The sequence below is a fragment of the Talpa occidentalis genome, unplaced genomic scaffold (genome assembly GCF_014898055.3).
Source record: "Talpa occidentalis isolate TD23 unplaced genomic scaffold, MPIMG_talOcc4v2.1 talOcc4.6, whole genome shotgun sequence".
Taxonomy (NCBI): domain Eukaryota; kingdom Metazoa; phylum Chordata; class Mammalia; order Eulipotyphla; family Talpidae; genus Talpa; species Talpa occidentalis.
The window spans coordinates 14,252,468-14,266,870 of NW_023604972.1; the positions used below are offsets into that span (position 1 = coordinate 14,252,468).

At 36.3% G+C, this 14,403-nt stretch overlaps 1 protein-coding gene across 3 annotated transcripts in view; it reads left to right on the plus strand.

Moving 5' to 3' along the window:
* STIM2 (stromal interaction molecule 2) overlaps nucleotides 1–14,403 on the plus strand; it is a 109,588-nt gene that overhangs the window by 48,106 nt on the left and 47,079 nt on the right. For all 3 annotated transcript variants that reach the window (XM_037530419.2, XM_054688388.1, XM_054688389.1), the window contains exon 3: nucleotides 8,895–9,009. In XM_037530419.2, the coding sequence (XP_037386316.2) occupies nucleotides 8,895–9,009 (115 nt within the window). The remainder of the gene's footprint in view (nucleotides 1–8,894; nucleotides 9,010–14,403) is intronic.

Below are 14,403 nucleotides of genomic sequence, written 5' to 3' on the forward strand. Positions count from 1 at the left end.
CTTTGAAAGATTGTGTTAAGAAATAAATGAAAGTATGTTCCTTTCACAAATAGCAATTTACTAGAAATGCGAACTCTGGGTTCTGCCTTAGCCTACTGAATCAGAAATGGGACCCAAAGATCTGCTTTTTTTTACAAGTCCTTGAGTGATTCTGATGTGTACGCTAATAAATTTTATAGTTGTTTCTGCATTATACTTTTGTAACAGTGTTTTTCATCTCAGGAATGGTATTGTGATGGTCTTGCAAAAGTTCTATCTTAAAAATTTCTTAGTAAGTTCCATAGAAAGTTGTGGGCATGCAATTTCCATAAAGCAGGGTTGTGTGTATAGTTTTCTGGAGAGGGAATTATTTGCTATTAGTGAAGTAGGATGGTTCTGTAACCTAGATAAGTCTTAAGAAAATTTCTCATTATTTTATAATTGTACCTAGACTGTTAAGTTCTATGTTTTCTACCCTGCTTCAGTGTTTATTTAATTGAGTAATCTGGCCTCTTATGATTTACCTTGACAGTTATGGTACCTTTTTACTGGACTTCCTCCTCTATCTAATACTATTCCATTCATTTTTTAATTGCTGTTGAATTATATTTCTGTTTATGATATTTGATAAGAACAGATTCTCCAAGAGTGTTTCTGTTCATATATCTCCTGGCCCCTCAAGGCAATCACCATAGAAACCAGAAGTTTTTCTTGCTCTACCATTTCTTTCTTTTTTTTTTTTTTTTTTTTAAGATTTATTTATACTAGAACCGGGGTACAGGCCAGAGGCGCAGGAGGGTGAGAGGACTCACCAGAGACAGAGCGGGGAACAGAACAGGCAGACTGATGAAATCCACTGCTGAGGGGAGCAGTGGGCGATACAGGAGAGGTATACCGCATCATGTGGGATTCTTGCCGGCCAGCGGGGATTGAACCTGAGCTTCAGAGGCTGCGGACAGCTTTACAGTGCTGCGCTCAACCGCCTGCACCACCAGGGAGGCCCTCTACCATTTCTTTTTTTTCTTTTTCTTTTTCTTTTTTTTTTTAAAGATTTATTTATTTATGTATACAAGAGCTGGGGTACAGGCCAGAGATGAGGGGGGTGAGAGGATTCACCAGAGACAGAGCTGGGAGCAGAACAGGCAGATTGAAATACACACACTGCTGAGGGGAGCAGCGGGTGAGACAGGAGAAGTCTGCCAGGCCATGTGGGTTGCTCCCTGGCCGGCCGGGTGTTGAACTTGTGCTGCAGAGGCTGTGGGTCTGCTTCATAGTGTGGTGCTTAACCTTTTGCGCCACCAGGGAGGCCCGCCTCTACCATTTCTTAACCACCCAGACTATTTCACTTTCTACACCTCAGATTCTGATTTATGACTAATGGGTTCCCTCCTCTTGATTCTTCCTTTGACACATAATATTGAGAAACACGATTGCTGCTATTTAGTTCAGTTACATATGTATTAAATCGTCTTTTGTGCTGAATACCATAATAGTTTTAAAGGAAAATGTTTTTCAAGTGGCAAACACTCTTAAATACAATCAGTTTATAAACTGGTAATAAGTGTAGTGTGAAATCTGTCTGTAAAGAGCGAAAACATCTGAAATCATTTTTGGTCTTGAAACATTTAACTGCCAGTACCTTTGCCTCTTTCTAAGAGTTAACAACAAACCCTGTTTTAACTACTAATTCTTTTAGCCCCTTCCTCCAAATTATTTCTGCTTTCCTTAGACCACATGGTAATTACATGTTTTCATAAAAAAATTGTTTCCATCCCTGTTTCATTAATTTTTAATTTACTGTTAAGAGTTTCATGTTAAATACGGTTACAGACTGGAAGGGGGCAGAGGCGTAGGAGTGTGAATCAGGACCTGCATCTGTACCTCCTCAGTCTAGCCTGACTGTACTGCCAGTCCTGAGCCTCGCCTACCCCTCCTTTCCTGGGCATTTTGAGGATCACAGCATGGCATTGCATTTATGTAATGCATTTTTTTTGGAGTTTAGCTCACTTCACATATTGTCTCATCTTCTGGACGATCTGTGAGTTCGGGTGGGTAAGAACCTATTCCCATTTCACAAATACATTAAATAAGGTTATAGCATTAGCTGTGATATTAACTTTATCTGCCTGTGTTGCTGTTACTAGAGATGGGGTGACCATATAATTCATCATCCAAACTGGGATGCTATTGAGAGTGAAAGAGGGTGCTATTGATTCTTATACGAGGAAAACAGGTGAAAGTGAGAACTGTCCAAGGTGGATGGGGCCGTGTGATTACCTTACCTTATCATAGTCTGCTTTTTACTAAACTTACCTTTATCCGTGTCTTGCTCCTTTACTAAGTTGTTTTTTATCTAAATAGTGATATCAACATTGAGTAAAAATTTGTGCTATTACAAAATCTTGGATCTATCTCAGTTTAATCGCCCTAATTCCTTTATGTTGTATAGCTGTTTTTCTATTAACTTGACAAGAGAGTCAGGCATTTTTCTGTTCCTTTTTCTTAGAGTCAGGTGATCTTTTTTTGTCATTTTATTCTCCAGAGATAATATTGCTTCACAGTGTATTCTAATTAACATAAAATAGCTCATTGACCCTTTTATTGATTTAAAAATTTTTTTTAGTTGTAAGTTTCCTGACTTTACCAAATTTTCATATCTGAATAATTTTATGTAATAGTCTAAATTTTCTTATGGACCTATCCAGTGTTTGGTTTGTCAGAATTTCTCCCAGGATTTAGTACCATAGTTGTTAACAATGTGGTCTTTAGAAGACTTTTTTGCTCCATAAATCTGTTTGTTCTTAAGGTCCGGTACTGTGATATAACAGGGAGTCGTAAGGTTAATTATCTTATCCTCAGATAACCCAACCATGTTAATCTGATTATTGTATCATGGTTTATAAAGCATTTATGCTGTCTCACATATTTACAGTGATGTATTTTAGATAGGCAGGACTGGTGATATCCCTATTTTATAGATGAGGAGATTGAGGCTTAGAGGGATTATGTTATTTAGGTCACATAAGGTGTAAAAGAAGAACTGAGACTGAGCCAACTATCCCAATGTACTTTCTAGAACATGTTTAGATACAGTTCCAGGTTTTTTTAAAAGATAAAACCTGTATTCAATTTTTAACCTTAAATGTTGAAAGAACCTCCTTGTATATGTTCTTGAACTGTGTTTGTATTAATGATCTCAGTTTTAGTCAGAAAGCTCTGAATACTGATAGCAGCTCTTGCACTAGGACCTCATACCTGCTTGATCCATAAACATACTTCTGTCTTCAGTGTTATCTTAAGCTTAGCTGGAGAATTCACCTTACGTCACCCTAATGATTACTCTTTCCATTGTTAATTAAACCTGTATTTCATTTAGGCTTTCTATCCTGGCCTTGATATTTCTCATGACCTTGCTTTTTACTACTCCTCTCTGAGCTCCTTCCCATGTTATTTGGTTCAGAGGATTGAAACTACAGGACTATTAAACTCAACTGATGAAGAAAACCTCTCCAAACTGAAAGTTTACCTTGATCCTGAAAGTTTGTAAAACAGTTGGGAAACATGCCTAGACTTCTGATGAAGGGCATTGTTGACCACTGATTCAAAACCAAACCACATTTAATGTGTTCAAGTTCATATATATATATATAAATACATGTATATTTCTTAATAAATAGGGCAGAATGAAGAAATGAAGCTAGACCTTAAGCTTACCATCTACTAGGGTATATAATGTCATATATGTTTAATGTAAAGCTTATTATGAAAAATTATATACTATTAATACACATAAATTGTGGAAGTTCTGTTGTATTTCAGAAGAAGGAGTGCACATCTGTTTTGGGAGTATCAAGGAAAGCTTGTAGAAAGGGGGGATAGAAGTCCTTGAGGTAGACCTGGAAATAGATATGGTGTTTACATATATAGATAATAGGATACCCCAAGATGAAGGACTAGAGTGGGGCAAGAACTAGAGCAAGAATGTAGGATACTAATTTTTACAATAGCAAATAATTCATTCTGACTGGAGTATGGTGTTGTGAGGGTGGAACTGAAAAGAACTTGGTGTTGTTTTTTTTTTTTTTTCTGTTTCTGACTTATTTCTCCTTTGATTTCTCCATTATTCTTTCTTTTCTTAAACCTTTAAGTGCACGTTGTCCATAAAATTTGTTTTTAGAATTAATTTTTTTAGAGCAGTTTTATGTTAACAACAACATTGAGAGAGAGAAACAGATTTCCCATACACCCCACCCACCCCACCCCCCAGACACACACACACATTCATAGTCTCATTATCAGCATTACTCACCAGGGTGGTGAGTAATTTTTTTTCTCTTGTGCCAAGGATGAGCTGACATTGACATGTCATAATCACCCAAGTCAGTAGTTTATTTTAGGACTCATTGTTGTACATTGTATGATTTGGACATATCATACAGAATATGCCCTAAAAATCCTCAGTCATTACTGTTTCATATCTTTCTTTTTTTCTCCTCCTGGTATTCCCATTCTATATATGGGTTTATTCCCTCAGTCTTTGTTCTCTTTGCTATTTTCTAGCTTTGTGGGTTTCTTCTGATATATCCTTTGGCTCAGATATTTTCCTCAGCCATGTCCAGTCTGTGAATAACTTCATCAAAGACATTCTTCATTTCAATTAGTGTTTTTGATCACTAGCATTTTTCTCTAGTTTTTCTTAGGATTTCCATCTCTGTTTACATTGCCCGCATATTCTTATATACTGTCTACTTTATCAGTCACAGTTGTTTTAAATTCCTGGTCTTATAATTCCGACATCCCTTCTATGTTTGATTCTGATACTTTATTTCTGCAAAAATTTTTTTTTTTTTGCTATTATGGAGTTCTTTATACATTTTTTCTTGATAACTGGATATGATGTATGGGGTAAAAGCCTTTTGTAATCCTATGACGAGGTCTCAGTTTTTAGTGAGTCTGACCCCCCGCCCTCCCCAGACTGTGAACTTCAGAAGTGTTTCTCAGTTTTTGTTTCTTAATTCCTCCTTAGGTGGGGCAGGTAGGCTAGAGAGATTTTATGTATTTTGTTTCATAATTTCTAAAATGGTACTCTAAGAATATTGGGCAGTTTTAGCTTTATATAAATATCTGATTCACTAAAATGTGTTTGAACCCCATCAGTATAGTCAGTGTGAAAATCATTTATTCACTCTTTATACTTCAACAGCAGTAACAACATTGATTATAAAAATCATCAAAATAGTTACATTATCTAACACTTCTGTGTACTATGTATACATTTTAAAATAGTTTTCATGATCACATGTAATTTTTTATTTTATTCATTGTCTAGAGGAGAAAAGTGAAGCCAAAGATAAGTACTGCAGATGTCTCACAGTACTGCAGTCAAGTTTTCACTTTAATTCGTCAGACTCTAGAGTCTGAACAATTAGCTGTTAAGATAAATCACTTTTCTTCAGTATTGATGTCTTAAAATTGTGTATTTAAAAATAAAATGGGAAACACAAGATTTGTCATTGTTAGTGTGACAATCAGAACAGTAATTGTGTAGTCCAGGCCTCCTATGGAACTGACACTGGAAAGTAACCAAGCACCTAGGTACTTCCTGGTACCACTTCTTCCTTTCTCTGTGCTCACCTCTGTTCTTCATTCTATTCTCGCTCTGTGTATTGGCATCCTCTATTCTTACTGCCCGGCCATCTTGACTTCCCATAAAATAGTACTTTTAACACTAGTATCTTTATCACCTTAAAAATCCAGAGACGTGGCCAAGTGACTCAACTTTTCATGTTCTGCATTATACTTTTTGGTGAGAAATAATAGTAGTCAGATTCTGGATTGTTTTCTTCTGTATCAAGGTCTGTTTTTTGATCACATAGCTGTGGCAGTCATAGATAGAGGAGGGGGTGACCGGACACATTCAGGGATCTACACTAATTTTGGTAGTTTGTTTTTAGGGAAAGAGATATGCGCCGGCTAGAGCCCCAAAATTTATGTCCTAATAACATGTTTCAGATTTCATTAAAGCAGTATCTAATAAAAATTAGAGCACAAATATAAAATGCAAATATAAATACAAACATAAAAACAAAAAAGAGTACAATGCAAAATAAAATATATAATGTAAAATATATAAGAAAGTGATGTTAAGGCTAATTTTTTAAAACTGGATTTTTTTAATGTTATTAGAAGAATTTATTATTAAAAAGAATCATCTGAATTTTTTTTATCTTATAAAAGAAGCATTCAGCAGTCATTTATTTACTGAGCACTCCTTTATTTGTATTGTCAATTCAGGCTTTCTTATTGTAGAGTTGGCTAACAATTGGATGTGTTTATCAAGGAAGTCTGCCTTATTTGCCTGTACATTATTTGCAGATTTGCTTCATAGAATTTCAGTTTCTGTTTTCAGACTTCTTACTTCATGGATTTCAGTCAATAAGAACTATTTGTTGTTGCATTTTCAGTAACTGTAATAGCCTGCCTCAGAATGGCTTGTTCTTCTGTAGGATATTAGGCTTAATGGAAGCTGATAATTTTAGTATATTTTGAATCAGCTATTTTCCAACTTAGTTTTAATATTAAGTAATTCTTATTATAGTGTATTCTATTGTTTTCTGATCAAACTGTTGAAGATTTATGAGATACTAGAGTAAACTTTTATTTATCTATGGGTTAATATGAATGGTGTTATATTGGGGTAATGTATTAAAACAGAAGTACGTATTAATTTTAAATGGTACTTCCAGGGAAATAAAATATTTTTTTTTAGTTTTCACCTCACTTTCTTTGGAATTAGATAGTTCTTGTATACTAGCTGTAAATACCTTTGTAAGTTTTTTTTTACTTGCCTTTTCTGATATCTTACTTATTTAGCAAAATTGTTGGCAGATACCTGTACACTCATTCTGGACTTCCTTAAATTGTTTAGTAGCTATAATGCCAAAGTTAGCCTATTTATGAAAATTAGTATTTTTTATAATATATTGACCCTGAAGAACCCTACTTTTGGTTTTTTTATATTCATATGGTAAGTAGAATTTCTTAGGCCATTGATGGATTGTTAGTTTTCTTTATGTATTACTTAAATGAAGAGTTGCTATTTGTTCCAACTGATAGACCATTTCTAAGGCAGGCTTTATCCCTGCTCTGTCCATTATTATGTCTAGAATTTCTTTTTAGCTGTTGGACCTCTTCCAAGATAGGCACAGTTTCTGAACATCTCTCTAGCAGTGATTTTTCCAGCTGTCTCTACTAGATTCTGAAGGTATCAGCCAGGAAGAGCAGGAGGGATGGGTAGAAATAGGGACAGACAGGAGGAGCTGGGGCAATGAATCCCTTTAAAAATACTGGATGGTCTAACTCACAGCAGGAATCTAGAAAACTTAAATAAGGGACCAGGAAAAGGAATAACTCTAAGAAAGTAAAAATCAAAATCAACAAAAAACTATGAACCAGAGGGCCTCCCCAGTGGTGCAGCGGTTGAGCGCTGGGTTGCGAAGCAGCCCGCGGCCTCTGCAGCGCCGGTTCAATCCCCGGCTGCTCCCCGGCCACCGGAGGAGGGTCCCACATGGCGCGCAGACCTCTCCTGCCGCCCGCTGCTCCCCTCAGCAGTGTACTTCGGTCCTTCTGCCTGCTCTGCTCCCCGCTCTGGCTCTGGTGAATTCTCTCGCCCTCCCACTCTTCTAACTGTACCCAGTGCTTGTATAAATAAATAAAGAAAAATTAAAAAAAAAAAAAAACTATGAACCAGAGACAGTCTATGGGGGTAAGGAGCGGGAGAGGAGGGATTGGGGTCAAAATAAGGGGGTTGCAATTGTATGGGGAATATAAAAATAAAATTTATTATAAAAAATAAAATAAAATACAAGGGAAAAAAATAAAAATAACTTAAAAAGGGGCATTTAGAAAAAAAAGTAAAATGCTATTTAGAACAGTAGACTATAGACCTTCTGGATTAGTGATTTTCAAATTCTCAGTGGTGAAGGACTAGATTTTTTCATGTCCAAATCTTTGTTGATAGGACCTGCACAATAAATATATTTATCCCATGCTTGAGTCAGATGCTTTGAGAACATTGTCTAATTGTGATGGAGATTTCTAAAGGACTGCTTTCTGTTCTCATCCATATTGTAGCTTGGTATCAATTTGCTGACACCAGTCCGCTGATCATATGTTGACTGATGTTATTGATCATAAAACCTTGTACCCAAGGTCATTGAGACTCAGAGGAGATAAGTGATTGGCTCAACATTATATAGGTATTAAAATTTTCTTTTTCAGTCTCAGTAGAGAACAACTCTACTCAAAAGCAGAATGTGGTCTTTCAGTCATAAGTAATAGCTTTAAATATAGGAAAATATAGAAATATAATGCAGTTATTGATGTATTTGTTGTGTTTTGAAACAGTCCTGTTACTAAACTTCAGTAAAAACATATACTATTGAGGCTGTGTATTATTCTGTTGAGCCTAACCAAACTGCTTAGGTTGGAGTCTGAGCTCTGTTGTTCATTATTTTTTCAGCTTTGGGAAAATTACTGGGCCTTGGTTTTCTCATCTATAAAATGGGGATACATAATACTTTCCACATAAAACTATAATTTAAATGTGTGTGTGCGCGTGCATGTGCTTACATAAGCATATAGACATTTATTGTGTAGTATAGAATAGTATCAAGTAAATAATGAGCATTAAATAAGTACTTTTATTGCTGGTATCTTCTTATGTTTAGTAGAAGACATTTCATCAACTGCATTTATAAACAGGTAAGAATAATGTGAGTATAAAATACCAAAAATGTACCAGTTATCTGAAAATCACCACAAACTGGATTTCAAATTTTATTTTTTTCTCTTTATAAAAGGAGACTTGGATAGTCCATTTAAGTATGTATAATTTAGTGTTATCTCTTTTATAGTTTATTAGAGAAGATATGAAATATAAAGATGCTACTAATAAACACAGCCATCTGCATAGAGAAGATAAGCACATAACTGTTGAAGACCTTTGGAAACAATGGAAAACATCAGAAGGTAAGACTGTCCTAATGATCTGAGGCCCTCTGCTTTGCTTAGCCATTGTTAACTCACTAATTGCATACGGTTTTGTTAAAAGTTACATTTTTGTGAGGATATTTATGTTTCAGCAAATAATGTTACGTTTTCTGTTTTGAAAGAAAATAGTTTGAAGTTGTAGAGCATTATTTCAGCTGTTACATTTTATTGTGAAAGGTTTATCAAAAAATCATGGATCCCAAAGTGTGTGCTTTAGTTATGGAGAACAGTTCTAAAGTCTTTAGAGGACAGAGAACTTTTAGCTTTTCCTTAAGTTAGCTCTTTATGAAGTCTTCTAATATTTCATGATAAGGTTGTATATTTATATTTTCTTCCTTTTTCTACCCTTAAATCCTCCAGCTGCCTTCTGGACAATAATTGTTTTATGTCAGGAAGCATATTACTAAAACCTGAACTTGATCCCTAATACTGGGAAGCTACTAGTTTGAAGGAAAAAAAGGTCCCTTAAGCTTGCTTGCATGCTAATTTATTTATATATTTATTGAGTCGCAGAGTCAACCAAAATGTCTTTTTTCCTAATATTTATATATTTTTTAATCAAAGTCAAGTGATTATGTCAAGTATATATATTTCTCTGAGAGTTTGAATAATAGAATTAAAAGAGGCTGGAATAGATTACCAAGTAGGAATACAAAAAAGTAATAAATTTATTAAATTGCCAGTGGTAACATTTGGGAATGGGAAATTATAGAAAGCCACCCCACCAGTGCTCAGTATTTTTATTAACATATAAAAAGATTTATTGCTTGGGGCCTCCCCTGGTGGCGCAGTGGTTGAGCGCTGGGTTGTGAAGCTGCCCTCAGCCTCTGCAGCACCGGTTCAATCCCTGGCTGCCGGCGAGGGTCCCACATGGCGTGCAGACCTCTCCTGCCACATCCGCTGCTCCTCTCAGCAGTGTGTTTCGTCACTCTGCCTGTTCTGTTTCCCGCTCTGGCTCTGGTGAATTCTCTCACCCTCCCGCACTTCTGACTGTACCCAGTGCTTGTATAAATAAATTAATTAATTAAAAAAATTATTGCTTGATTACATTTTTGTTTTCACTTTTTGAAAGGGGCATCTGTTGAAATATACTGGGAGGAAGACAAAGACGGCAGGAAAAATACTACTACTGACTTAGATACGTTGACTCAAAAATTGTGTCTGCCCTTACCCCTCCCCATGCCATTTTTATTGGTTGGAATAGAAATAAATGGATACAGATTTTTTCAGGAGAAATTGCTAGAATGGCAGAAAACTTAGTTAACAGACTTTATACGAAATATCTCAGTAATATGTAGATTTTGCTTAAGGAATTGGAACTGTAATAAAGAGTCTGTTGCTAGGGGCTTCCCTGGTGGCCTAGGGGTTAAGTCTCAGCGCTATCACGTTATGACTGCTGCGGTCTGAGTTCTATCCCTAGTCAGGGAGCTGACCCACATGGCGCAGCAGACCTCTCCTTTCTCGCCCGCTTCTCCCCTCGGCAGTGTGTTTCAGTAGATTCCCCCGTTCTGCTTCCCACTCTGTCTCTGGTGAATCCTCTCACCCCAGCACCTCTGGCTTAAACCCCAGTTCTTATATACATAAATAAATAACTCTTTAAAAAAAAACAGTCTGTTGCTAGTGGTTCATTTTAGAATTTGGATTTGTGATAAGTTGAATGGAGCCCATTTGGCTATGATTGAATGAGGGAAAAAAAGATTTGACACTCTTTCCCCTCTTCCATCACATGTTGTGCTCCTACCTCATTCAGTCCCCATCCCTTGTCTGGGCAATCCCTATGTATATTTATACTTTGCTGTAGTCTGTTCTTCATTTAGCAGAATAATCTATTTAAAATGTAAATATAAACCAGATCCCCTCAGTAACCTGCCATGGCTCCTTGTCATCCTCTGCCTGATCTGGCCTCTTCCTTGCCCTATTCTGCCCTGTTCATCTCTCTGTCACTGTTCCATCCCAGCTGGATGTCGTGCTGTTCCATAACTGCAGGAGTACAGATGTCCTCATGGAGAACTCCCTTACATCCTTTATTAAAGTCTTTATCAAGGGCTTGTCTCTCAGTGAGTTCCTCCCTGACCACTCTATTTAAAACTGTAGACCACATTCTCCACCCCTTCCTTCCCCTCATCCCCCCCTCCGCATTTACTCTTGCTTTTTGGCACGCCCCATCCCTCTTACTCAGCTTCACACTTTCATTTTTCCTTGTATCATGTATCCCCTTCTAAGATAGATTATATAATAGACTTACTCATTATGTTTGTCTTCCTTCTCTTGTTACTCTGTGCCTGAGCATGTAAACTTCAGATAGCAGGGGATCTTTGCCTATCTTCTTCTTAAAGTGTCCCAAATATGAAGGGATTCTGTCCCCTTTTGATTTCCTACCCTAGTGGGAAATTTTGATTTCCCACCCAAGTGATTTCTCACCCTGGTGAGTGTGGTGAGATCTTTTGTGATCTATGAGAATGTTTTTTTCAGCTTAAGTCCTTTTAAAATACCTTCCCCTAGATTTTCACCTTAATTTCCAGCCTCTAAAATTTTACCTCTAGGATTGTGAGATTTCCCCCTAAGTCTTAAAAGACTTGGCTTAATTGTCTCCTTTCCTCTCATTTTCTCCAAGCCCAAACCTCTTACATAACCTTTTTAATGGATCAGAGCTTGAGATCAGGAAACTTAGAACCGCTACTAAAGCAGCTGCAAGGGAGGGGAAAGAGAAGAATCGAGTGAAATAAGCCTCTTTGAAAAGCTTTATAGTGACCTCAGCACATGTCACTTTTTTTTTCCTTCACTAAAGGGATCATGTAAAGAGGGAGCATTCTTGCTAGATCATTGGTTTTTAGAAATCACAGGTTGGCACACGCCAGGTTTCCTAGAGGTTTCTCATGGACAGAACATGCTAAATACACAGGATTCAACTTTTTTTAAAATGTGGTATTCTTTGTGTCTGTTTAAGAGTTATCTTGGGGAACAAAAAAATGATTCTTGTGAAGAGGTTGGAAATTGTTAATATAGAGATTAGAAAGTACTTCCAGCAATAACACGTAATTCTAGGTTGTTTAGTTGAATGTGAATACATATTTATACACTTGTACTCATACACTTTCACACACATGCATACACAAACATACACAGTCATACTTGGCCCATTATGTTATACCCAGTGCCTAGAACAATGCCTTTTTGTAACTTTGATTTTCAGTAAAAATTTGCCAAATTGTTGAATGTTCACTAAACATTGCATACTCAGTAATTCAGTTCATCAAATACTTTGAGTATAGGTATTTCTGTGATAATGAAATACAAGTATTCCTAAAAAAAAATCTATATTTTGCAAAATTATGAATTAAGTTTATTGGGGAAATGGGTTGAGGCACACTACTTAAAACCTATAGAACTTTGTAACCAGACTGCTAACAGTATTTTTTTTAAAGATTTATTTGTGTATACAAGAACTGCTGTACAGGCCAAAGGTGTGAGGGGTGAGAGGATTAACTGGAGACAGAGTAGGGAACAGAACAGGCACATTGACTGAAATACACTGCTGAGGGGAGCAGCGGGTGAGTCAGGAGAGGTCTGCTGCACCGTGTTGGTGGTTCCCGGCCTGGGGATCAAACTCGTGTTGCAGCAGCTGTGTATAGCTTCATAGGTTGCATCTTAACGCCTTGCGCCACCTGGGAGGCCCAGACTAACAGTATTAATAAAAATGCTAGCACAGGCAAAAGACAAGTTAAATCCTTAATCAACAAATGGTATAGTGGATGTACGACTTCACTTTAAAGATATAACTAAAGATAATAGATTTTAAGTAGGGTTGAGATTGCAAAATTATAAAGACAGGCGAAAAGTACATGAGATGAAAACTGAGCAACAGTTTCTAAGACAAGCTATGGCTAAATAGAACTTAAGAGGAAAAGAGTAGCAGCTGGCATTTTCATAGCTGGCAGTTTTGGCATTCTGTGTACTTTGTATCCATTTGCTGTTACTTGATGGCAATGTGAGGAAAACTCATAGGTGAAATGTTGAGACTTTTGCGTCATTGACATGATCCCTATTCAGAGGCACATAAGCTAGTTTATGTTACAGGAATACATGCAGAAGAACGGGTTGTATCTATTATATGCTAAGCAGACATTGCACTGGATTCTGGGTATTAAAGATGAATTTAACATTTCTCTGGTTTATTAGGAGCAAATGGTTGAGTAGGAAGGATGAAGTAAACAAATCATTACAATATGTGAGTGATATTTACAATAATAGAAATAAATTTAGGATATAGAGATAGTGCACTGGAAGGAGTAATTAACTATTTTGTAGAATTAAACATGAAGATGGTGTTTGTTATAAGTGCTAAGGAATGACCAGGAGTTTGTTTGTTTCCTGAAAATTTCTTAGAAGTGGAGGTGTGTGAGCCTTCAAGATATATACAAAGTTAAATCCTGGTCCTACTGTTTGTGAACATTAAGACATTGGGCAAATTTAAAAATTCATTCGTAAAATGCAGTTCTTGTGAGATAGAAATGAGTAACAGTAAAAGGTGCCTGGCATAATTCATGGCAACACCTGGCAGGCACTTATTAAATGTTGATTTATCGTTGTAATGATGCTGAATAAATTAAAGTGCTTAACCATTATTAGAGTTTTATGATTTTGTCTCATTATATTAATAAAATGAATGGATATATGAAGGTAATCAGAATAGTAGTGTGTAATTCTCTGAAGGTGACTGCCCAAGCAAAATATTGTTACACAGAAATTGATCCTGATCTCACAGGGGTGGGGTTAAAAATTTGAAGAAACATAATGAAATTGACTGATAGGGATCTGTGGATTTAGTACTGGTAGTTTTCAAGGTTATATAAAGCCTAGCTAGAATGACCAAGAGTATTTTTCTTCTACTTAGGACACCAAAACTGTAAATGTTACATAAAAGGAAATGTAAAGGAAAAGAATTTCTGACCATGGATGTTAAATTTCCAAAAGTAAGGACAGTTATGTCCTTAATACAGTTTCTTAATATTCATAAGGATTTTCTTCTGGTTATAAAACTGTAAGTGAATCTCTAAAGATTAAAAAAATCTGCCAGCTTCTTTAGGTGTGTGTTGTTAGTTAAAATGAGACTAGGATGAAAAAAAATGTAATAGGATGAGTGCATTCTCAGAAGAGTAACTCAAAATACCTTTTGCTATTGACAGTACCACTTAGCCTTTCTGTCTTGGTTTCATCTGTTAAATGGGCTTAAGAGTCATCTACCACATAAGGTTGTTGAGGATGAAATGACTCTGTATGTAAAGTGCTTACCATAGAGCCCACCACATAGCAAGTGATCAATGACTATCCCTTGTGACAACTATATTTGTGATATCAATGTGAACATGACAC